This window comes from Osmerus mordax, chromosome 25 (genome assembly GCF_038355195.1).
Source record: "Osmerus mordax isolate fOsmMor3 chromosome 25, fOsmMor3.pri, whole genome shotgun sequence".
Classification (NCBI taxonomy): Eukaryota; Metazoa; Chordata; class Actinopteri; order Osmeriformes; family Osmeridae; genus Osmerus; species Osmerus mordax.
This window is the reverse complement of record NC_090074.1, coordinates 4,582,102-4,608,148: the sequence shown is the minus strand read 5'-3', so window position 1 is coordinate 4,608,148 and position 26,047 is coordinate 4,582,102. Positions and strand designations below refer to the sequence as shown.

The 26,047-nt window shown below is 50.4% G+C and overlaps 1 protein-coding gene across 3 annotated transcripts in view; it reads left to right on the top strand.

The window, feature by feature from the left end:
• Positions 1 to 25,683, top strand: part of LOC136933711 (glucocorticoid receptor-like) — a 35,047-nt gene extending 9,364 nt beyond the window's left edge. For 2 of the 3 annotated variants that reach the window (XM_067229215.1, XM_067229216.1), the window contains 8 exons: positions 10,636 to 10,805; positions 12,560 to 12,586; positions 15,872 to 15,988; positions 16,939 to 17,217; positions 18,202 to 18,346; positions 19,124 to 19,254; positions 20,643 to 20,800; positions 22,071 to 25,683. In XM_067229215.1, the coding sequence (XP_067085316.1) occupies positions 10,636 to 10,805; positions 12,560 to 12,586; positions 15,872 to 15,988; positions 16,939 to 17,217; positions 18,202 to 18,346; positions 19,124 to 19,254; positions 20,643 to 20,800; positions 22,071 to 22,223 (1,180 nt within the window). In that variant the 3' untranslated portion in view covers positions 22,224 to 25,683. The remainder of the gene's footprint in view (positions 1 to 10,635; positions 10,806 to 12,559; positions 12,587 to 15,871; positions 15,989 to 16,938; positions 17,218 to 18,201; positions 18,347 to 19,123; positions 19,255 to 20,642; positions 20,801 to 22,070) is intronic. The other variant, XM_067229217.1, reaches the window with a different exon arrangement.
• The last annotated feature ends 364 nt before the right edge of the window (positions 25,684 to 26,047 follow it).

Genomic DNA, 26,047 nt, shown 5'->3' with positions numbered 1-26,047 from the left:
CAGGTCAGCCTGGAGAACACCCAGATATCACGAGTCAAGTTTGATGGATTTCAGGCAACATCAATAACATCAATAATTCAAGCTGGCCTGTATGAGGGTAAAGTTCAATTTTCTGGAATTTTCTCGATTGTTATTTCGATTCAAGATCAGTTAATTGATGAGTTGTTTACACCTTTAGCACAGTGAAATGCCTTTTGTGGAGAGTTATAGATTTAACAGTTTTTCCAATAACAGTCTTCATTAAACATTTATTGGGCAGATGTGCTACTCATTTAGAACAAAAATATGCATCCAGCGGCCCTACAATGTTCCACAGCAGTGCTCAAATTCCTGGTTCATTGATGCAATTCTTAAGAGATTCATCGATTCGCATATTAATCATTAACACATCTAGCATGTTTTTTTTGTTCATCCGTACGGACCTTGACTGACTGATAAATACCATCTTTTATGGTGACTATTTTTCTTCTTTCTAGCTTCCCTTCTTGTCGTTAGATTAGCCTGACTGTTTTTCACATGTTGTATTTCTTTTTTTTTTTTGCTGCATCACGCTTCTCTCCGCCGTTGCATCGGCTAGCGATGCCTGGCTTCTGAAGAACACGCTCTGCAGGTTCTGCTGCTTCAGCTAGTAAATCACCTGACTTCCCTGACTCCCCCTCTCTCTCTCTCTCTCTCTCTCTATTTCTCTCTCTCTCTCTCTAGAGAACCTGTCTTCGTTGGATGTATGGCAGTGTCGAATACTATTCCAAAAGTGAAATGTTTTACATTTCCCAATAAGTCAGGGAGTCAGGTGGCTGAGCGGTGAGGGAGTCGGGCTAGTAATCTGAAGGTTGCCAGTTCGATTCCAGGTCATGCCAACTGACGTTGTGTCCTTGGGCAAGGCACTTCACCCTACTTGCCTCGGGGAGAATGTCCCTGTACTTACTGTAAGTCGCTCTGGATAAGAGCGTTTGCTAAATGACTAAATGGAAGTCAAGTAAGATTTAGTGTAGGATTCATTCAAATCATTGCACTTTCCCCCTGCTCTATTCAGTTTTCTGTGGTTCACTCGTGCACACTTAGCAGGCTTGCGAGTGCTTTGTTTAAGGTCTTATCGAGAGCCCGCTTATGTAACCGCTGGTTAGTTTAACGCAGGGCTGTCCAATAACCTAGCTTCTCTTGTGGTGGGTCAGCCCTTCTTGTCTGGGCGTGTCTTACCTCATAACTCAAACAACTGTGGACAGTGACATACTGTACATTTAGTGATCCTTTGTGAACAACATGTGGTAACCCAAGCCCTCACTGAGACGGGTCTACTGGACGCGACTTGAAATGAGGAACTGTGGGGCGACATCTTTGTGTGCCGCGTTTCGGGCTTTCCACAGCCTCCCTCCGGCTCCCTCGGCCCGCATCCCGACTGGAGCCAAGCCTGGGCCGAGGGCCCGGCCCGGCGCTGTGCAAACAGCCGTAACTCTTCCTCCTCCACGCGATACTTCACAGTAGAAGTTCTGTTGAACCCCCGCCCCCCCACCCCCCTTCTGCATTTTTTCACAATAACAGTCTTGACAGCATCCCTGGGCAGTGTTATGTCAGGAGGATGTTACCGACCGTGCAGAGGGAAGCGTGCGATCGGCGGTTTGATTGCGCCACTCTTTAGGAAAGCTCCTCGAAATGTCCGCGGGTCTCGAACTTCCCGTCGTCTTTCGGACAGCGCCGGTGGGGGCGGTGGGATATTCTCAGGTTGCGCGATTGTGGTGCAACGCTGGTCCTTTTTCTGATTGCGGTTCTATACTTCGGAAATAGGAAGTGACAAGGTTCATTTGTGGTGATTATGTAATACGAGTGGTAGGGTATGCCTCTGGCCTGTGTGGAGTATGTGGTGTCATATATGACCCATGTTATTTAGTGACAAAATAACATGTTTCAGTTTCCCCTAAGCCTTTGACTGATTACTATGGGCTACTTGTGTACCCCCAGATAGCCCTCTGTTTATACATTGGCAGTGGAGTCGAGGACTTTGCAACAAACATGGCAAACAGACGAACCCCAGGCTTAATGAATACCTAACTTTGTCATGTCATGGTACCCGGGTCGTATGCCAACGGCCAAAACAGTCCGAGAGCAGACCTCATCCGAGAGGATGAGCCGGCAGCGTTGTTCGTCTGGTTCGCAGCCGAGGCTCCCGGTCCCTCCCCTTGGACGTGATTGGTGGAGAGGGGGGGGAAATCTGGCAGCTCGCCGTACGCGGGCCCGGAGCCAGTTGGGCCAAACGGTTCAGCTTCTGGCCTCAAGGTTACGGCGCTCATCTCTGCCTGCTCGTCTTGTTTGTTTTGCAGAGGGGTTTCGGATCCCTGCGGGCTCTCATGTTACATCTGGCTCTGCTCGTCTGATCCAATGACCAGAGGCCTTTTTTCCGAGTCGAATCAGCATTTATGCCCTTCCCTTCCCTGCCCTCCCCCTTCCCCTGATTATTGGTTGTTTGGTTGTTGTCCCCCCCTCCCCCCCAGATGGTAGCTTGTCTGCGGTTCGGTCACCGTGTCGACTTGGATGCTCTCACCTTCGCCCCCCCCCCCCATCGTCATATTTTCCCTCTCCTCTGAGGCCCTCTGTTTTGCCCTTTGCTGCTGTCATTCTTACATGATTATCGTCAAGTGCGTGTACGAGTGTGTGTGTACGAGTGTTTTTTCCTGTTTCGGCAGGAATAAAGGAATTTAACTCGTGCTGAGAAGTCCAGTCGGAGGCCCTTTTGCTAATGTCCACCATTTTCTGTCCTCCCCTGTGCTAGTCAACAAACTATTCATCCCATAATTATGGCCCCCTTTCCTATTGTTTTGCTTGCCGCTGAAGTGGCAGTTTTTTTACTACCCATTAGGCTTTCAGGCCTTCTGTTCACAGTGATTGAACCAATTCATGTAATTACTGAATAAAACCAGTTTTTTTTTTCTTCAACACACACTATCTGCTGCACACAGACTCCGCCATTGGGCCTACAGTTTAACAAACCCTAAAGACATGATGTCAATCCTAAACGTGCACAAACCTGTATTGAGGTTAGCGCTGAACCGCTACGGGCAGGCCGGGCGGCGGCGTAGCCACCGGACGGAAGGTTCCGGGAAAGACGTGCCGTCGTCGGGCGAGGTGCCGGCGTGCCCCCCCCGAGTGGGTCTCGTGGAATCCTCTCCGTCTGGCAGCGGAGAGACTCATGAATAGTCATAACTCTCTCCAGCCAGGTCTGACCCCCCCCCCTCCACTCCACCCCCCCCCCCTCCACTCCACTCCACCCCCTCCCCCTCCACTCCACCCCCTCCCCCCGCTACAGGCATGAGCCTGCTCTCCCAGAGCCGTGTGGCTTTCAACACGCACCATTAATGCCCGAGGGACTCTCTCTCTCCCACATCGGTTGCCATGGAAAAGGCATTTGTGGCGCGTGCGTGAGTGCGCCTGCCCCTCGCCTGTATACCTTTTGATGACTTCCTTGTTGTACTTTATTGTGGTCTAGGCCATTAGGCTAGAAGCATCCGGAAAAAGGCAATGACCAATGCTTTTCTGCATTCAGATTTATTTTTTATTTTTTTTACTGCGTTTCCTGGACAACTGAAATAGCTTTTTCTTAGCTGGTGATTAGACTGCCTGTCATTTATTTCGCCTTGGTTGTGTTCTTAAAAAGTAAATGAAAAAAAAACACCTGCATATCTAAGATCAGACACTTATTCTTAGCCACTGTACATAGTTACGCTTAGCATCAGATGCCAGCTTCGAAGAACGGAAAGATGATTCAACATACTTTTAATTAACGGCGCCAAATAAACAAACCCGGGCTCATTATCTTCCGGGAAACGTCAGCCAAGACCAGATGTTTGCAGAGCATGTGGAAATTTCCCTATAGCTTTATTGATCAGTGTTTCTGCAGTTGAATCACATTGTTAGTTAGCCTCTTATCGAGGCTCATATGGCCTATTGTGTTGGTTTATACAAAAGACTGCTTTCTATACTGGCTGGCCCTATACAAATGACTCTATTGCAGGCAGGTTAGGTGCTCAATGGCCTTATTTTTTTTAATGCATTTGACTTTCCCCAAATCCGTGCTCATTTGCCGTTTTTTTCCCCCCTCCAATCGGAGGTTCCGGTGTACTAGAAAACAAAGTTCTTTACATGTGTTTATAATGTCTGTCTTGAAGGGCTTTCAACGCTCAGAGGACGGGTGTTTTCAACAAGTGCTGCTTCATTGAACAATAAACTCATGTCGGTAGTCAATCACGCGCTCGCAAGGAATTGCTCGCAACTGGAACGTTGGTTCGGATCAGGTTGTAACAGGCCTCACTTCTTCACAGTACTGACTAAGATGGTGCATAACATCTACTGTACACTCCGTTTGATAGGAAAAAAAAAAAGCATCCTTCACCGACATCCCCACAGGTATTTTGGATCCCTCACAACCATGTCAAATTCGCGTGATTTCCCTTTATGTCTGATGGGATTGATTGATTGATTCTTGGATTTCGAGGGGGGGGGGTGTACACTTTCCTTCACTGTAGGGCAGTCCTGCTGGACTTTGGCCAGCGTCCTGCCCCGCCCTCCTAATTAGAATCCATCGTTTCTAAAAATACTTTCTCTTGAGTTTTTTTTTTTTTTCTCTCTCCCCCAGCCCCCCCCCCCCCCCCCCCCCCTGTACACGCTGTTTAAGAGGCCGGCTCAGTTGCCTTCTGACAAATCTGTCACGGCGCAGAACGAGTGGAGGGAGGGGCAGGGTCCTTTCTGCACTCCTCAGCTCTCCTTGACAACCCCATCTCTCTCTCTTCATCTTCTCACTGTTCCTACTCCTATTGTGCCGAGAGCCATTTCCACAATAGCCTGCTTACGTGAGATTGACTTCCCTTGTCGCAGGCGTGTTTTTGTTCTTGTGTGTGTACCACAAGCACGTGTAGGTGAGCCACATTCGGTTGCAGCTTGCTAGCTGTTTGCGCTGAAATACCGGTTTGACAGATCTGGCTTGATATGCGAGGAAAGTGTCACTAACAGCAAAAAGAAAAAACCTAGAAATTTTTCGAACAACAATGCTCAAAAAGAAAATACCAGTGTCTCCATATAGAAATCTGACACAAATGATTTAAGAATTGGAAAAAAGGTGTCTTTCTTAACATTTTCAATACAGTTTGTGTGCATTTTGGTTCTTTTCTGCGTCAAGTGATTTGAACTGAATAGATATCCTGCTGGGCCACATAGTGAACTCTAACAGATATAGCCTTTAGTGTTACGGTTGCTATTTCAATTCCACTGTAGCTGAATGTATTTGGGGCTTTTCGTTGCCCCCACCATGACTGCTGTAAAAGGGAGTGAGGCGTTCGCAAAGCAACTCTGTGTTCTGTCCCCGTTTCGCTTATTCCCCATAAAATATTGTACTCGAGTTTGTGAATTTCCCAGGTTCCTCTCATCGCAACTTTATTTATATTTTTTCGTCTTCTTTGTCCCGCCCCGCCCCTCCGTCGAGGCCAGCTATTCAGTGTGCGGTGAATGCCGCGGGTGTGTCCCTGCCGCGGGCGGCTGCGCGGAGGCCGTTCGGTTCCCGCCTCCCTCGGAGGGGACGAGGAGGCGCTTTGGTTGTACGCGGCCCCTCTCGAATCCGGCCAAGCGTCCGGCCGCGAACGCTCGCAAAGGGGCCGGCGAAGAAGCCCGCGTGGCTCGTTTTCCCCCGACGAGGGCAGAGCCGCAAGTGAGAAGGGTGTTGTCTGCCCCGCGGTGTTTCGTTCCCCATACTCCCTCTTTCTTCCTTTCTTTTTGGTGTGACTCCACTCGGGCGCCTACAATAAAACGGCAGTCTCCCCTAGCTGAGGGGGAGAAGCGCTAATGTGCTAAACGAATGCTAATAGCCCGCGGGGGGGGGGCCGAGGGAGGGAAATGGCCCCTTGTGCAGGTGGTCCGAAGTCATCCGTCTGCTTTAGCGCAGGACGAGTGTCAGGGGCTAACTCGATCTGCGAGGGAGCAAATGAAGGTTTCCCCCCGCTAGCGCTAGAGACGCAGACGTCTCCCCCGCGACGAGGCCCGGGCCCCGTAAACAGCTTCATTACAGGATCCCCCCCCCCTATCTCTCTCTCTCTCCTCCGTCTTTCTCTCTCCTCCGTCTCTCTCTCTCGCCGTCCCTCTCGGCTTGGTCGAAATGGGGAAGTTAGGGCTCGGCGTGTAGCGGATGTTTTACAGGGTAGGCCCAGTATTGACTGTGGCTTTCCGGCCATTTCTCCCCCCCCCCCCCTCTCCCCAGGGGTTAACTTCAGCATGCGACCGTGCGATGGCTCTCCGATGTCCCCGCGTCGATCGATATCGTATCTTATTATTTATGTTTCTGTTCAATTTTCACTTCTGGAAGCTAGGGGAATTCACCCGCTCGGCAGTACCGAGCGGATAAACCAACGCTGGGAAGGTTCGCCGGTTATTCGAGGCGGTTGACGTCCGTTTCAGGAGACGGCACTCGGCCGGTGAGGATCGGGGGGGGAACAGGAACAGGGTGCCCGCGTTTCTGAATGAAACGTTTCCCCCCCCCCCTCGCTCACTGGCAGCAGTAGTGGGAAAGAGCGCGTAACGATTCGTGCCGTCCCAAACGCCCTGTTAACCCACACGCACAGAAAACAAACTCTCCAGCCTAGCCGTCGTTCGGCTATCTGACAAAAGTCAATTTCCTTCTCTTTTTTTTTTTTTAAGCTTTCACTTCATCTTTCTTCAGGCCCCCGCGCAGCGATACGTGGAAAAGCCTTGCTCCGCCCCTCTGGTGAAGGGTGGCGGGCGCCGCGGCGTGTCAGAACGGCCGCCGAGGCAGTCAGTGTCTCGGCGCAACAGTCACATGAGGAGGGGGGGGGGTGGCTTTTATCGTAGCCCGGGTTCCTCTCCAACAAACGCTCCTCTCCGAGTGACGCAGCAGAACAGAGACTTGCAGAGTAGGGCCTGGTCGAGTGTGTGTGTGTGTGTTTGTGTAAGTGCTTCGTGCGCGTACGTGTGTGTCTGTCTCCGGGTAGATGAGTCGGATAATCTCATGATTTGCCTGACCTCCTCTGTATTCCGAGCTTGTAGTGGGAGCGGATTGGCTGGGGTGGGGGTGGGGGGGCCGTCGTCGCGGCAGCGCCAATATGAATATTACATAACCTCAACAGGAGAGAGGGGGGAGGGCCGAGCGGGTGGGAGAGGGAGGGGGGAAATAGCTGGAGGGAACTGTGTACCTAATGCGGTCTCTCAACGAGAAGGCCTCTTTCCAGAGCATTTTTCAGACGAACACCGAGCTAAATCTCCTTGGTATCCATCGAGGGAGCCACCGGTTGATATCCCCTGCCCAACACGCACAATCCTCCGCCAGCTCTGCAGTGGAACTGTCCAGACTCGCTGACTGGCTGTCAGGCCTCCTCTCTGTCTGTCTCTCTCTCTCTGTCTCTCTACCTTTTGTTTGCCCGCAGCCCCCGTCTGGCTTCTGACCCCGCTGAGACGTACGTTGAAACGCAGTAGGTGTGAAGGCAGCAAAGGCGCTTTTGTGGGATTTACCTTGTCTCGCTGTCAGATGATTGATGGGTGGTTTAGGAGAGGACTACCATCATTCTCTCTCTCTTTCTCTCTTTCTCTCTGTGTCTGACAATCTCTATGACAATCAAAATCTCTCTCTCTCTTTCTCACTCTCTGTCTCTCTCTGTTTCTCTCTCTTTCTCTCTTTCTCTCTGTGTCTAACAATCTCTCTGACAATCACAATCTCTCTGTCTCACTCTCTCTGTCTCCCTCTCTCTCTTTCTCTCTGTGTCTGACAATCTCTGACAATCACAATCTCTCTCTCTCTCTGTCTCTCTCTCTCTCTCTCTGTCTCTCTCTCTGTCTCTCTCTCTCTGTCCCTGACAGTCTCTTGGTAGGCCCTCTCCCCTAAGCCTGGGTTAGGGAGCCCTAGCAGGGCTCAGTTGGCATGGCAGACGTCATGGGAACGTGAACCTGCGGAGCACACTGAGCTCCTCTCTGCTCGTTATTCCAAACGACCGCTAACTTCCCCGGTGCCCTCTCTACGCGTCGTTGACGCAAACGCTACTAACCCACAAATGATTAGCGATAACACAGAGGTGTACAGGGTATTGTGGGTGTCAGCTGGCAGGCTTGTGTGTGTGTGTGTGTGTGTGTGTATACAGTATCCTCATGTAACACTGTCCTAGGGCTTAGGTTGCTACAGGACTATTTATAAGAACCCCCTGGGCCCTGACTTCCTCCTACACAAATGGGAGGCCCCTCTGTCGTCGTCCCCCCCCCCGTCCCCGTCCCCGTCCCCCCCCACACACACACATGCACTCCCCAGATAGTCAGACTGACAGAAAAGGCCCTGCACTCCTATTGCAGTCCCCAACGACTAGTCAGACCTGCTCCTTCAAAGCCAGAGATGGGGACTTGAATTGCCGACACATAAAGCACAGCAGTGCCTCATAGAAAGATCCGGATGTTGACTATACACCGTCCCAAATGTTCTTTTTGAGAGGACCTGGGACATCGGCCTGCTTCTTTTCCAAAATCCAATCTTTTGTTTTGTCAACAGTCAGTCTTTTTGTTGTCGTCGCGTTTGCTGGCGGCGACAAGCTGCTCCATAGCTCGGTCGCTAGACAAACATCGCATGCGTGTGTGCGGTGGCGGCCATTACGATTTCGCACTTGTTTGTTGATCCTTTGCTCCTCTTTTTTTTCTTTTCAGTCGAACCTTGTGTTCCCACTCCCCCCCACACGCACACACTCCTCACACACACACACACACACACGTAATCAGAATAGTGTGGGAGGCATTAGCATACCGAGGTCACTAAACGGCAGCACAGAGGGCTGCTTCAGAGCCGGCGTCGTGTTACGGCGCGCTAGCTAGCCGGCTTTTTTTTCTTTTTTTTGCCGGCTTGCATTTTGGCTGTGCGTGGATGTGTTAACGTGCGGGTGTGTTGGCCTGTCTGGGTTTGATTTTGCATCCTACGTCGTGTGCATTGGCTTGCGTGTGTGTGTGTGTGTGTGTGCTATGTGCCCTACCTACTGTGGAGGTGTCTCTAATGAGGCTTGCCTGTGCATGGCAGCGTGCCACCAAGCTCGGAGAGACAGTGGGACAAAGGCGAGAGAGCGGGTATGTAGGCAGGCAGGCAGGCAGGCAGGCAGGCAGGCAGACAGGTAGGCAGGCAGGCAGCCAGGCAGCCAGGCAGCCAGCCAGGCAGGCAGGCAGGCAGGCAGGCAGGCGTCCCAGGGAAAACCCCCCCTGCTGGTTCTTTCATAAAGATGTTCGAAAATGTATGTTTTGATTCCTCTTCGGGCGCGCCCGAAGCTGAGGCCCGTCGTCGAGGGTTAGGCGATCCCCTCCCCCCCCTCTCCTCGGTGCTCTGTAGCTTCGGCCGTGAGGACTGTCGTTCGGGTGGGGGGGGGTGGGGTGGGGAGGGGGGCTAGGTCCACACGGCATGAATGGAGTTGTAGGCCCCCGCTGTTTCTGAAACTCTGGAGATTCAGTGACCAGGGCCACCAAGCACACAGCCAGCTGGACCTCGGACTCCCATCAACAAGTGTCGTCTTTCCAGTGGCCATTAGAGAACCGACCCCCTCTGTGAATTTAGGTCATGCTCCGGTGGTGGTGGTGGGGGGGTGGAGGGATGGGGCCTGCGACCACCTGACTCCCTCAAAAAAGGTCATGCTGCGGTTAGCTTGGCCAAGAATTAATCCTAGCATAGCCTAGCTCTTGGAACCCGGACACTGCAAGACATTGAATGCTCCTTAACCTCTTACGTAAGGCCTTAAGCTACGCCTATTTTGTTGTCAAAGCAAACTCTGCCGTGGGAGGGATTTACCTTCTAATGCTGTCTCTCCCCCCCGTAAAAAAAAAAAGTGAATCACCTGAGGCTGCACTGTCGCCTGTGGTCGCCCTTGGGTTTTTGGCTTTGGACCAGACAGCGTTCTAATCGCTTAATCGAGGGACTGTCACGTGGGGGGGGGGTGTTATGGTTAATTTTAGTCCAGCACCCAAGGTGGGGAATTACCCTGGCGCAGACATAATAACGGTATTGTGCGCGTCGATAGTGGAACGAGTGCGCCGCGATTGAAACGCGGTTGGATGTGGAGCTCTTAGGTTCAGACAGGGGGGGAGGGGGGGGGGGGGGGGGGGGGGGGAGGAATGTTGACCTTGGGGCAGGTAGTAGACTGCCTGTTTTCCCAGCACCCCTGGTTGAGGCTATTAACGGCAGACCATGAGGTTACAACAAGCCCCTGTTAGTAAGCTAGCTGAAAATCCCTTTCAAGTAGCTTTAGCTCGGCTGTGAGGGGGGTCATTGGGTGCCTCGTTAGCGAAGCAGGTCGACCTCTGCTCACCTGCTCCACTATTGATGGACAAAACACGAGACACATTTCAGACTGGATGATTGCCATAGCGTCGTTATTGTCGGTTTTCATTATACAGGGCTAGCGCTGCGCCAAATTGTATGTTTTGACTGTGCAAGGCTATAATGGAGTGTGGAGTATAATGTCGAGTGAGGCTGACCTATAATATTAGACTAGCTCACTATCGAGAGTTGACCGAACCTGAAAGGTCACGACAGCTGTGTCACGGGTCTGTTTTGAAGGCGCACATTCTGGATATGACCTTTGACCTGTGCGTGTGTGTGTGTGCGTGTGTTTTCCTTTGCCCGTGTTGCAGCCCGTCATCCAGAGCGTCCGAGGGCATCGCTTCCACGTCTTCGTCCTCGGCCAAGCCCGGAGGCCCGGCCCACAAGATCTGCCTGGTGTGCTCCGACGAGGCCTCGGGGTGCCACTACGGGGTCCTCACCTGCGGCAGCTGCAAAGTCTTCTTCAAGAGGGCTGTGGAAGGTCGGTCGGCACGCGGATGCTCCTCACACACACACACACACACACGAGGGTCGTTAAGGTTAAGGAGTGACGAGGGCCCCGAGACCTGCAGGTCTGGAGCACCTGGAGTCCTCGAGAACGCTCGTGCACAGTTAGGCTGGCTCGCGACAGGACTGGGCCTCACGCCCCAAAACCTCCACGCCTTCTCCCCCCCCCCCCCCCCCCCCCCCGGCCGTGCCTCTCGTCGCGTTTGAATTTGACTCGGTGGACTTTTAGAAATCTTCTGAAGACGTGAGGATTTAACGGTCAAGTCAACTTGTCAGGTGCTTAAGAACAAATCTGCATGTCAAACGCTAAACTCCTCGCTCAAGAACCTAATCATTTCATGAGGCCGCATCGCTACAGGACACATGACACACGTTGAACTAACAGCGTCCTCGGCGCTGGAAGCCTCTGACATGGTTTTCACCTCCCATTTACCTCAGCGCGGTCCATCAAGGTCTCCCAATCGTCTCAACGACCTGCAAACTCCTCACATTGTTGTTCTTTGAATTCATTCACGTTATCGGTTATTTAAGTCTCTTTCGTTGAAAGAAAAACACACGTTTCCTCAGCGGTACTTTTGGGTAGCCGCCCATTCCTGTCTCGAGAGCTGTATGGACATTGTTGTTTGCAGTGAGATGCTATTGACCAAGGTAGCTAACCCTGATATCCATAAAAGTGTCTCTCATTGGCAGAAAACTCCTCGCTGCGTGTCATAAAACGGGTTATATCACACTGAACGTTGCCCCGACACATGGTGGTAGAGCTAACGCTAAAGGCGTTGTCAACCTCCAAACAGCAGTGCTTTATGGTGACCAGAGTCACTGCGTAGGATAAGTGCCGATGATTTATTGCCCCAGCTAGCATCTGTGGCGAAGGAATGCCTTTGAGCGAAAGGGATTAGGTTCTGACAGCACAGGCCCCCACCCATCCACCTCCAGAAAGTAACCCTGACGTGAGAAATTCCAACTAGCCAGGTAGAGCAGCGTGGCTACACGACAGCAGAGGGCTACTTCAGCTAGCCCTCTGATCTGACAAGCTGCTACAGCGCCGTCTCCGGTGCTAGCTGAAGTAGCCGTCCCCTCCCCCCCCTTTGCTCTCCCTGCATGGCATTCAGCTCATTCATGCCCGGAGTAGTTCAACCGCGTCAGTGTTTAGGGCGCGCTCAAAGACGGCTTTCTCTTCTCCTTTCTTTGGCATGTTTATCGTGACGGATATCTGCCACTTTCAGCGTGTCTGCCCCCGCGCGCATGTGCCCTGCACCGGGCTTCCAAGTTCCCCTCGAATACACACATCATGGAGGAACTCCAGAGTGTTTTTAGGAAGGACCGAATGCATCATATGTTAACCTAAGTACCGCTCACCGGAAGATCGGATTGATCTGCTTCCAAGGTCTTCTTTTTATACGCCTCGAAGTTTGGCCCGGGTCCCAGACAAATAAAAGGGATGTCATTCGACACGGACACTCTCGTCTTAAACACCGAACATGCAAAAATAACAGATATTTCTGAATTTGTGCGCATGGTTGCTCAAGGTCCATTGCAACGTCGGGTTTAAGGCCCTTGTGTCCTCATGCTGATTACCAAGTAAATGTATGCTGGTGTGTACGTGTGGGTTTCAAGTAATTAATATGACACTGAATAGAGCTGTACAGCAATGAGAAAGTCATATCTGTTATTTTTGTTCTTCCTTCCTCCGCGCCCCATTCTACGGTTGTTGTCGCGCTGGCGAAGGTTGGAGAGCGAGGCAAAACACAGATGGTAAATAAAACTCACCTTCCATCCTAACAGCAACACTTGTCACCTTTCCTGTCACCAATCACTCCCGTCTGAGAGGCTCCGACCCAGGGAAGAGGCCCTGTCTTCCACTTGGGCCGTTTTCATGCATGTTGTGTTTATTTTTTTTATAGTCCTTTCCAATTCTAGTTTTATGGGATTTGGCTTGGTGGAGCACTTCACTTTTGCACTTGACTACAATGTTCCCTGTGTGCGCCTTTGGCTGGGTTTTGAAAAAGGTGAATGTGTGTGCATCACCGCCGCAAGACGCCCTGTCTAATAACCACATTTGTTATAATAATTTTGTTCCCAACCAAATCAAATGATTGTAATTGTAGATCTAGCTGCCCTGGTTCGCTTTGAGCTGGGATTAACACGGTGGTGGGTGCCTTGGTTTTTTTTGAGCTTGAACCCTGGACGAGCATGCCAAAAGAAGCTTGTGTATCCTTGTGTAAACCATGATCAAGATCTCTAACACTAAACAATGATCGAAAATGTGTCATTCAACCAAGAGCAGATTCTCCTGCTCCTAGGGCTGCAGGAGGCATCCTAGGGCTGCATCACGTGTCAGCCACGCCCCAGATGTCATTATGACCATGTAGACCTGAACCACCTCCCCTACACTTACTCCCTGTTGTCTCCACCTCGGTTTCAAATCAGGACTGGGCTAAAACACCTAGTTGTAAATTCGAACTTGGTCGATACATGACTGACTACTGAATTCGTTTAGTCATGCCTGCATTTGAGCATACGTTTGACGTATCCTAGCCACCGTTTTCCTGCTAGTTCAAACCCACCACTAAAGAGAGCACCACACTCCAGTTTAGTAGTGGATTCACACTGTACTGACGCAACCACTCCTTGGGGTAAAAATGACTAATGTTAGATAATGACAGTTTGCCATGACTAGTCACTTCTACACCACCAGACACATTTCAATGGAAGTCATATTGTGATCCTGTGGCAGGAACCTTTTGATAACCTACTTAGACAAAACACTGTTTTTACATCAACAAGTCATCAACATAAGGTTTTACCAGGAACCAAGCAAAGCTTTTAGGAGAAACTTGGGAGAACCACCAGGTCTCAATTTGCACGAGTGGTTATTATTGTCTGGCGGTACAGATTGGTAGCCCAGTTGTTTTTCATGGGTGCATCATAATGATTCAGTCCTGGTTTGGTTGTTCTTAATTGCCTGAAAAACTGTTATTCCCATTATGCCTATTGTCAAACGTAAAAGCACGTTTAGATCCTGAATGGGCACCAGCCCACACCTCACACTTACATTTAGTCATTTAGCAGACGCTCTTATCCAGAGCGACTTACAGTAAGTACAGGGACATTCCCCCCCGAGGCAAGTAGGGTGAAGTGCCTCGCCCAAGGACGCAACGTCATTTTGCACGGGCGGGAATAGAACCTGCAACCTTCTGATTGGTAGCCCGATTCCCTAACCGCTCAGCCACCTGACCCCACTGAGACTTTCAGATGCAACGAAACAATAAGATGTCTAGACCTGTGTTTGATATGTACATTTAAATGTTCAGGCCTTGTTAAGGTCAGAGACGAGCCCCTGGAGGTCAAACGCTCGTAAGGGCGGGACTCCCTAAGCCTAGTGTCGTCCGCTAATGCTACGATTGTGCGAATTAGCTTCATTTCAAGGAAGTTTGGCCACGTAGTTCTGAAAGGAATAGAAGGCTGTTGGACAACGGTGGAGCCACTTTAACCCTCAGTGAGTCATACTCAGTCCTTTCTTTGCGAAACAGGCAAAGGAAGTGCTTCAGCAGAAACTATTTCCAACGAATCTGAATTGATTGGGGCACTTGTGGTATTTCTTGCTAACCTTCTTCCCTCGCACCTTTTTCTTCTGAATCGCACGATAACATCACGTGCACAGATAAAGTAACTTGTATTAGCAGTGGCTCAACAGATGAAGTGACTTGTTTCAGCAGTGACTCAGTTATCACTAAACACCCCCCCCAAAGACATCACGCAATCTTATTAAGAGGAAAGAGACTTTCATTAGCGTGCCCCACACTTTTATCTGTAGAGACTTACAATGAAGCGATGGCATCGCGCCGCCGCCGCCGGCTTCGAGTGCGGCGATCTGATGGAGCAGTCAGACCGCCCCTTTAAGCACACAGCACCCCCCCCCTGGAGGCCCTGTCGATCCAGCACAGTCGCTATGCAGAGCAGTCAGACCGCCCCTTTAAGCACACAGCACACCCCCCCTGGAGGCCCTGTCGATCCAGCACAGTCGCTATGCAGAGCAGTCAGACCGCCCCTTTAAGCACACAGCACACCCCCCCTGGAGGCCCTGTCGATCCAGCACAGTCGCTATGCAGAGCAGTCAGACCGCCCCTTTAAGCACACAGCACACCCCCCCTGGAGGCCCTGTCGATCCAGCACAGTCGCTATGCAGAGCAGTCAGACCGCCCCTTTAAGCACACAGCACACCCCCCCTGGAGGCCCTGTCGATCCAGCACAGTCGCTATGCAGAGCAGTCAGACCGCCCCTTTAAGCACACAGCACACCCCCCCTGGAGGCCCTGTCGATCCAGCACAGTCGCTATGCAGAGCAGTCAGACCGCCCCTTTAAGCACACAGCACACCCCCCCTGGAGGCCCTGTCGATCCAGCACAGTCGCTATGCAGAGCAGTCAGACCGCCCCTTTAAGCACACAGCACACCCCCCCTGGAGGCCCTGTCGATCCAGCACAGTCGCTATGCAGAGCAGTCAGACCGCCCCTTTAAGCACACAGCACACCCCCCCTGGAGGCCCTGTCGATCCAGCACAGTCGCTATGCAGAGCAGTCAGACCGCCCCTTTAAGCACACAGCACACCCCCCCTGGAGGCCCTGTCGATCCAGCACAGTCGCTATGCAGAGCAGTCAGACCGCCCCTTTAAGCACACAGCACACCCCCCCTGGAGGCCCTGTCGATCCAGCACAGTCGCTATGCAGAGCAGTCAGACCGCCCCTTTAAGCACACAGCACACCCCCCCTGGAGGCCCTGTCGATCCAGCACAGTCGCTATGCAGCTGACGACCCCCCAGGGCCGTTTCGCACAAGCCGGGCGCTTCTTCTCTATGATAAATGAAGCGACCGTGATGACCGACGGACATCCGGCCCCCCACATATATATATATATATGAGGCGGTGACGGTAGAACAATTTGAAATTGGGAGGAATTTCCGTTGGGCTCACCTTTCCCTCCTTCCCCCCCCCCCCCTCTCCCTCCTCTGTCCCCCCACCCCGTCCCCCCCACCCCCACAGGACAGCACAACTACCTGTGTGCCGGGAGGAACGACTGCATCATCGACAAGATCCGCCGGAAGAACTGCCCGGCCTGCCGCTTTCGCAAGTGTCTGCAGGCCGGCATGAACCTGGAAGGTAACGAGCGAGGCTCCTCCCATCCCCCCCCTGGGTGGAGAGATGAGGTGTTCCGGAGGGTCTTAAATTATTAAGCTAAAAGGAATAAGGACGAGTGTTTGTTGGTGGGGGTGGGGGTGAGGGGGGGTAATAATGCTGGGCGCCTCTCCCTGCCGCGTGATGTTAGTTCTGTATGTTCGTGCTCATGCACTTAATGTCATTTATGTATGTTCATTTACCTCTGTGCCGGATGAATCGGAGAGTGGGAAGAGTGGGTGGGGGACTGCACGGGGCCATGCGGGTGCATCCACCAAAGGCTCTTAGTTGCCATAGCAATGCACGTGAAGGAAATTAAACGGGGGGAGTGGGGGGGGGGCGGTAGAGAGAGAGAGAAAGAGGCAGTCGATGGTAACCTCTCTACGTGTGGCCCGTGAGCTTACCGGGTAGAGCTTACTGAATGAGGTAAGGGGAATAAGCGGAGAGAACAATGCACGGCCTGCCACTCACAGTTACTGTTGTTTAATGTGCTTTTCAACGTCCATTCTAAGAAAAACACATCACAGCGTCAACTGGAATCTGCCTTTGTCCATAAATACTTGTTGATGACTCTTCTTCAAGCCTTTCAGCCACGCACAAGCCGAGATAAGCTCGCTTATCTGCAACTGTGTGCACAGCGACATCAGATAGAACGCATAAAACAAATTAAATTTGTTTTTCCACAAATATAATCTTTCACCGGTGCTGTTGGTCTACTACTGCTTCCAAGGTTGACCCCCTGGGTTATGTGACCTTCCAGGATTACTCACAATCTACCTATTCCCCCCTCCCCTCCCCCCCCCTCTCTCTCTCTCTCTCTCTCATTCTCCTCCTCTGCTCTCTCTTCATCCCACATCTCCCCGTGTCCCCCCCCTCCCCCCCATCTCTCTCTCTTATTCTCCTCTGCTCTCCCCCTCCCCCCCCCCCCTGGGCAGCAAGGAAAAACAAGAAGATGATCAAGCTGAAGGGCCAACAGCCCAGCGTGGAGTCCGCCTCTCCCGGCCCCGTGGAGCAGGCCTGCGCCCTGATCCCCAAGTCCATGCCGCAGCTGGTGCCCACCATGTTGTCCCTGCTCAAGGCCATCGAGCCGGAGGTCATCTACTCGGGCTACGACAGCACGGTGCCCGACACGTCCACGCGCCTCATGACCACGCTGAACCGGCTGGGCGGGCAGCAGGTCATCTCGGCCGTCAAGTGGGCCAAGTCCCTGCCAGGTGAGCCTCCGACCTGGAGGAGGGGGTTAGGGTTAGTCCCTGCCAGGTGAGCCTCCGACCTGGAGGAGGGGGTTAGGGTTAGTCCCTGCCAGGTGAGCCTCTGACCTGGAGGAGGGGGTTAGGGTTAGTCCCTGCCAGGTGAGCCTCCGACCTGGAGGAGGGGGTTAGGGTTAGTCCCTGCCAGGTGAGCCTCCGACCTGAAGGAGGGGGTTAGGGTTAGTCCCTGCCAGGTGAGCCTCTGACCTGGAGGAGGGGGTTAGGGTTAGTCCCTGCCAGGTGAGCCTCCGACCTGGAGGAGGGGGTTAGGGTTAGTCCCTGCCAGGTGAGCCTCCGACCTGGAGGAGGGGGTTAGGGTTAGTCCCTGCCAGGTGAGCCTCCGACCTGGAGGAGGGGGTTAGGGTTAGTCCCTGCCAGGTGAGCCTCCGACCTGGAGGAGGGGGTTAGGGTTAGTCCCTGCCAGGTGAGCCTCCGACCTGGAGGAGGGGGTTAGGGTTAGTCCCTGCCAGGTGAGCCTCCGACCTGGAGGAGGGGGTTAGGGATTAGTTCATGGCTACAGGTATTTCATCCGCTCTTGGGAGAGACCAAGACATACTCTTATCTCTTATCGTACTGTACCACTGCATAGTTAGGCCCAGTATGTTCTAGAAGGTCCTAAATGACTTACACCTTAGTTTCGGGCACTATGAACATTGACTTTAATAGATTTCCCTTTACAGAAGATTGTTTGTGGTTCATACTTCTAGAGTGACAACTGTACTGTTAGAACCGAGACATCTGGATAACAATAATAATAATAATAGACCTGAAGGCAGATCGAAAATGTCTCGTTTTCTATGGCACCTGTTTGGACAGCTACAACATTCGAATGATGCATTCCTCTAACGCCATCTGCTTGGTTGATAAGCCTTATCCATGGTGACATTTGTGAACGTGTTTGTGTGTGCGTGCGTGTGTGTGTGTGTGGATACTTGTGCACATGCGCAGGTTTCCGGAACCTTCACCTGGATGACCAGATGACCCTGCTGCAGTGCTCCTGGCTGTTCCTCATGTCCTTCAGTCTGGGCTGGCGGTCTTACGAGCAGTGTAACGGAGGAATGCTCTGCTTCGCCCCCGACCTGGTCATCAACGAGTACGTCCCTCCCTCAACCCCCTCCCTCCCTCACCTCCCTCCCTCAACCCCCTCCGTCCCTCACCTCCCTCCCTCAACCCCCTCCCTCCCTCACCTCCCTCCCTCAACCTCCTCCCTCCCTCACCTCCCTCCCTCAACCTCCTCCCTCCCTCACCTCCCTCCCTAAACCCCCTCCGTCCCTCAACCCCCTCCCTCCCTCGCCTATTTACAAAAGTGGATACCACCTTTGAAAACAGAAATCTTGCCATTCAAATTGACTTCAAATGCATCGAATCTGTTCCAACATCCTATCGGCTGCATTTTCGATGTCGGACTGACTTCCATACGTCCACATCTTAACATCAACTCCATCAACTTAGTATTTTTTTATTTATTTTTTACATCGCCACCGGTACTTGCAGTTAAGTCGACACCGCAAGCTGTAAATATTTTAATGAGAAACCGGATTCAACAGGATTCAAAGTGAGGTTCGTTGCGCGGTTTGCTTAGCGCTGGCCTCGGGGTTCGCTTCAGGGTTCAGGGGAGGGCAGAGAACCAGCCAGGCCACAATGGCGCACAATCCTCAGGTTGCCTGTGTAAGAGGACACACAAGCTTTAGACTTGAGCATTTTAAAGAGTATTGTTTGCCTCTTGTGACGGAGAGATTTGCTAAACCCCCAAGAATAGATGAGTCACAATCGCCTGTTCGCTTTGCCGTCTCACCGTTTTGTTACTGTTCCTCGAAACGAGCGACGCGTTGGTTGGTTGATGGATTGTGTGTGTGTGCGTTTGTGCCAGGGAGCGAATGAAGCTTCCCTTCATGACGGACCAGTGCGTGCAGATGCTGAAGATCTCGGAGGAGTTTGTGAAGCTGCAGGTGTCGTACGACGAGTACCTCTGCATGAAGGTCCTGCTTCTGCTCAGCACAGGTACGGCCGAGCGCGACTCTACCTACACACACACACACACACACACATTTACATTACATTTAGTCATTTAGCAGACGCTCTTATCCAGAGCGACTTACAGTAAGTACAGGGACATTCCCCCGAGGCAAGTAGGGTGAAGTGTCTTGCCCAAGGACACAACGTCAGTTGGCATGACCGGGAATCGAACTGGCAACCTTCGGATTACTAGCCCGACTCCCTCACCGCTCAGCCAACTGACTCCCTCTCACACACACACACACACACACTTCCTGCTCTTCCAATCCGCGCTCGGACCAGGAAATGTGCACCATGTACCGAACGTCAAACCTGATCGCGGGAACCGCTCACATGGACAACCACTTACGGTTGAATGTGATGAGGCGTTCCCGCTGGCTTTTGAGGACTTGGATGTGTTGCCTTACCAGGTGTTGTTTTGAAAGCGATGAGGAAATCCACTAGTTTGGCCACAACCGGTCTGTGATTACCCTGGCACTTTAGAGCTCTCTGGGGGGGAAATACAGCAGCGTGACAAATCATTACCAAAGCAGTTATAGCACCTTGGATTTCCATATACATTTCCATGTTGGCTTGAGTTTGCAAGTTATTTTTATTTTTTATTACTGGAAAATGAATGGGTTTGGTAAAGAGTGCATTTTGCGTGATTTGATTGTGGCTTAAAAGGAAATGACATTTTACATGCTCGCCATGTATTTTTATACCCGCGAGCAATTTCGGTTGGTTCCTCGCCAGACGGTGTTTTTGCCGGGACAGTTTGTCTCTTTGTTGGCTCACGGATGGGAACCCGGACAGACAGCCACCAGGGGAACATGGACACGGAGGAATCCGCTCCTGGATTGGTCAACTTAATCGCTGTATTAAACTGAAAGTTTTGATTCATTCGCAAAACCAATTCAAAGATTCTCCTCCAGCTCGCTCCAAATCCCTGCGCCTCTCTGACATGTTTAAGGGAGGTGGTGGTCTCTGGCCTCAGAGATATTTCGTATCACCCATCTGCTATGGAAATCAGTCGTGTTTGAACTTCTCTGGCTACGGTAGGGTTTAAATTTTTTTTTTTGCATAATCTCCTGTCTGTAAAGTGTGCCGGATTTGCCTGGGCACTGTTCCAGTACTGAGCCAGTCCGCTGTCCGGGGCATGACTGTTTCCTGTCTTTCACGGCGCTTTGCATCGGCAGTCTCCCCTTCGCCTGTGTTTGTGGTTGGGGAGGGGGGAGGCCGGCACTGTTGTATGACAGACACCATCCAGAACAGGCTGCTCGTTGTCTAGAATAGGGTTGGGGAGTGAGTCAGATGGGATGTTCGTACCAAGCCTGGGCGCAGGTCAGAGTTGAGCCCCCCTCGCTTATGTTGTGTGTGTGTGTCCCCTGCAGTGCCGAAGGACGGGATGAAAAGCCAGGCCATATTCGACGAGATCAGGATGACGTACATCAAGGAGCTGGGCAAGGCCATCGTGAAGAGGGAGGAGAACTCCAGCCAGAACTGGCAGAGATTCTACCAGCTCACCAAGCTACTGGACTCCATGCAAGAGGTGAGTCTCAAGCCCCACCCACCCCCCAGTGTCACTCTGACCCCCCCCCCACCCCCCCCACCCCAGTGTCACTCTGACCCCCCCCCCCCCCCCCCCCCCCCCCCCCCCAGTGTCACTCTGCGCCTCATGTTACCGCCCCATTGTTACGGTCAAGGTTCCGTGTCACGCTGGCCCCGGAAGACAAGGGGTGCACTCTCTACATTTGAACAGGGCACAGAGTGCGCACAAGTGGCATCGTTGGAAAGTTACACCTTTCACCAAAGTCGTTTTCTATTGAAGCGTATTGGGCTCCGATGGGTTGTCGTACAGTTCTCCAAGCTATTCATGTTTTTATCGAGCCAAACGACATCCTCCCACGTAGACACTTTCACTTGTTTTCCTCTCATCTACTCTCCAGTAGTTGGCTGAACTAACGCTAGTGGTAATTGCTCTTGAATTTTGTATTCTTTATTGAATGTGTTCATTAAAATGCGTGTTCTGGGTTTGGCATTTCTACAGAGTGCCCTCACGTCTGAATTTAGCGTGGTGGGGGATGTGTTTGTGTTCGATTGTGCCTAATCCAACATCCTCTCTCCAACTCACCAACACTGCACAAATCCCACCCAGCGGGTTTTGCTTTAAACCGTACCTACGCCATTCGTAGTTTTTTACGGCGGCATTCGGTGAGTTTGTGCCCGCAATTGGTTGTATGTGCTTTGAGATGGAAGGGGAAGGAAGAGTTGAAAATGGCGAAAATGATGAATGGACGTCAGGGGCCTTTCTACCTCAGCCAACGTCTTCAGTTTCCCTCGTCTAATGAATGGCTTGTTGAATGGACGAGTTTGGCTCGAGCCAGGAAAGAGTCTCACAGAGGCCGTGAGTGTCTTCTCAGATGACAGTGTCCATGTTAGGCTGCCAGCCAGCGGGTCAGAGAGTCTGAGTCTGTGTCTGAGAGTAGCCGTGTGAATGTCCGGGGTCAGGGCTAACCCTGCCGAGCCCAGCCAGCCAAAGCAGGCCATGTCTTCAGAGAGACCCTCTGCCTTTTCCTCACATAGAAAGGGTTAGGGTTACCCAAGCAGTGTGTGTATTCTCAGACGGTTAGGGTTCAGGGTAGCCAGCCCAGAGATGTGTCTGACAGCTGTGTGTGTATTCTCAGACGGTTAGGGTTCAGGGTAGCCAGCCCAGAGATGTGTCTGACAGCTGTGGATGTGCCCTCAAATAGAAAAAGGTTTGGGCTTAGCCACCCAGCTAGCCCCGAAGCTACGTAACCGAGGCTGTGTTGTCTCCTCAGATGGTGGGATGCCTGCTTCAAATCTGCTTCTACACGTTTGTCAACAAGTCGCTGAGCGTGGAGTTTCCCGAGATGCTGGCGGAGATCATCAGCAACCAGTTACCAAAATTCAAGGACGGCAGTGTCAAGCCACTGCTGTTCCATCAGAAATGACTGCCTTAACCGATGACACCCTGCCTTAAAGAGAGAGGCCCTGGTCTGAGCCCTCTGCCTCCCTGATGCCCAGGACCCCAGCAGCCATCAGCCAGCCAGACCCATGCTCTTCACCTCCTCTCAGCCATCCAGCCCCAGCCCCACCTCTCTCAACCAGCCAGCCCCAGCCCCACCTCTCTCAGCCAGCCAGCCCCACCTCTCTCAACCAGCCAGCCCCAGCCCCACCTCTCTCAGCCAGCCAGCCCCACCTCTCTCAACCAGCCAGCCCCAGCCCCACCTCTCTCAACCAGCCAGCCCCAGCCCCACCTCTCTCAGCCAGCCAGCCCCACCTCTCTCAACCAGCCAGCCCCAGCCCCACTTCTCTCAACCAGCCAGCCCCAGCCCCAAAACTCAGCACCACTTCAGCCATCCAACAGCCCCAGCGCCTGTACCACCTTTCATCAGCCAGCCCAGAACCCAGCACCACGTTCTCTACCTGAACAGATCAATAGACTGACAGACGTTACTGGATCTGGTTCCCAGGGGACTCAACCAGAGAGAGGAAAAGGAAAATGAGAAACGGGGAGTGTGGAAATGACACTTGGGAGACTCGCAAACAAACAAAAAAGACCCTTCTAGAATCAAGAGTTGCCGCCACACTCTGTTTGAACTGTGAATCACTTAAAAACACTAAACTATTGTGAAATGGGACTATTCAGACAACCCCCCAAAAAAGAGAAAAGAAAGGAATATTTTCTATTGATTTTATGCATGCACACCCCAATACACACACACACACAGCGGAATTGTTTACACAAGAATTATGACAAAAGGGAAAACTTGTGCCTTTTTTAAGCTTTGCAGGCTGTCAATAGCCTATTGTCTCAAAACTGTCAAAAGCGAATATTTTACATAGGAATCTAAAAACCTTTGTACTCTGGTATTGGATGTTCATTTTATTTTATTTTTTCTTCCACCGGCAGTTTGTGTTGTGCTTTTTGTCAAAGCAGTCATGTTTGAGCTGTAAACGTGGCAGCTCACCTATACTCAACGCAGCAGTCAACATCTCTCCTACGGTACAACATTTTTTTTTGTCTATCTGGAAATGAACATGCTAAGGCCATTAATGTGCTGAATAATTAATGAAATATTATAATGTTAATATTTGTAGTATTAATTATTCTAATTTGATCATTTGTTCTTTCCCCTTCTTTTATGTCGGCAGTGAAATGATGTTTGCTTTTGTTGTACTTTTAAATGTAGGTAAAGTACCCTACAGTACGAGCGTTTATTAGGATGAAACTGGGCAGGTCTGTGTGTTTGAAACCGTCCTATAATGGCCATCTAATTCAGAGTGCCTCTGTGTGGTCACCAGGAAGAGAAAGGGAAGCTTCGAGAGAACATGACAGAACAGACAAACGGAGGGAGACGGAGAAATCCGCTCTGGACGTACACGTCCTCTGTCACGTGCCCAAGTTGGGCCTGATCGCATAGCAGGGATAGATTTTAAGTGCCAAAAGTGCATTGCAGAGGTTTTTTTGTTAATAGAATTCGAATCATGTCATAGATATTAGATTTTGTTCCTGAAGATCCTTCACAGACCATATATTTTTGGGGGCGTCGAATTTTGTGGTAAAGTGTACAGTCTACGGCGCACTAAGTCCTCCCTCCCTGAGTGGTGCCCCTCTCTCTGAGGTAACCAATCACACACCAGCTACAGTATGTGAAAGCCATAGGGTTCCCCCCCCCCCCCCCCCCCCCCATTGAATGTTTCATAGAACCTCGGTCTTCATAACCATCAAAGCCTTCACAGATGACATTTTCAAACGAAGGCAGCGAACCCATAATGTTTCCAAACAGGAGGTAGAGTTCCCATGTAAAACACTAGTGCCTCTACTGTACGACGGGGGCCACGTTTACTGTGAAGGGGGCGCAGTCCTCGGGCGTCGCTCTGTCTCGCTGCTGCGTAAGCAGCTACTCCGGCCCAATCGAACCGGTCCGGATCGAGTCTGACACCGGGAGAAGACTCGTAAAGCCCGTTTCCTTCGAGCCGTCATTGCGCATACGCCACGTATCCGCTGGTTTGCCGGCCCCATCGAGAGGGCACGGCAAAGCAGCTTGGGAGGAACGACTCGCTCCTGAAGTACAGTATTATAGAGGGCTCGCAGATCTTTCTGTTCTGGTGTCATATGGGCCGACCAGCTTAATCATATCCCCCGATGGTCACTTACTTGCCATAGTTGTACATAGCAACACAACATATCCACTTCGATTTAAACCAGAGTGTTTCTTACATATTTCATAACTAAATGTTTGACAGACTATTTTTACAAGGACATACCTGTATATTGTATTCCTTCTTTTAGTTCCAACATTGATTGATTCAAGGCCTTGTGAAAAAGGAGACAGAGAGCCATAGAAATTGGGTTTAAATTCAGGAATACAAAATGTAACAACTAACAATGCTTTTTTGAAATTGATTTCTACTGAAGACAACAATATTTTCAGTAATTTTTAATATATCAGCTTGATCCTCTTTGATATGAATCATTTTACCTAACATTTTTTTATATTGAATGAGTAAGAGAGTAAATACGTTTTTTTTTTTTCTTCTGTTAGTTGGTTTGTGTTTGACAAAGATGTATTGCTTATGTGCTTAGAAAGTGTTAAAACATGTCTGACTTGTAAGTATGTAAATTCTATAAATCAGTGGGAAAGTTTAAATGAAAGATCACTGTGTTATAATAAATGATGGGGAGGGGAGGGGTAAGGGACTGAATCATATTTTGTATAGTGCAACAGAGTGACCAAAGCAGAGAAAAAAAACAGAAGTATTCAAGCAGTTACATTTACAGTAGCACTTATTATCCGACTATATTACTTATTTTGTTTGAAAGTATCTTTTTTAAAGGTATAGGCTTTGGTGTCTCGTACAGTATATTGCTGTGAGGACAAAGCAGTCACTTAAAAAAAATAAAAAAGTCAAAACTGTGTGAAATTTAAAATCTACCAGAGCCTGGCAATTTGCACTACCCTCTTATTGGTAAAACAAAAAAAAAAAGAAGAAAAAAGAAAAAAATGGACAAAAAAAGTATATTTTGTTGAAAATACATGCAAATATTATCTAAAGATTTAAGGGCAGATCATATTTCACTGGTATATATGGCTTTCATTGATGTATGTTTTGTTTGTATTTCAGTTATGTAAATGTAATCCAATGTAAAGAATATACAGTGTCTATTTGTTAAAAATTGTTTGTATTATCTCTGTACTACCTCATCAGCAGTCAATGTCGATATTTTGACCTATTTGATTAAATGTTGGACTTAAGTGTTTGTGTAGTTTCTCAACATCTTGGTAGGGAGCTAAAGGCTTTTGGTAATCACTGATGTGATTGTCAGTAATGGTAGGAAGTTATGGTAATTTTATGAATTGTTTTTCCACATTAAACAGTTCACACAATAAAGGATTTTTCATTCACATATAATACGTTCTCTATGCTCTGTTCGAAGTTTCTGCAACTGAAGTTTTTAATAGTGTCCTGGAAGACAAACAGCCATTCAGTGTCATTCCTGTGAAATAGTATGAAGAACTAGAGAGGGTACCCTTTCTGGGGAAATTGTGAAGTGTGCTTGCAGCACAGCTTGGGCAACTTAACTATATCACCTCCAAACCTATTGTTTCAATTAATATCAAATGCCCATCATGTTCAAATAATTGGAGATTATTTGATTCATGTTACGAAAGGACAAACGCATCTGACATAGTATATATATATAAATAGATCTAGATAGACATAGATATTTTTATAGATATTTAAAACGAATAGTTAGATTTATGATGAA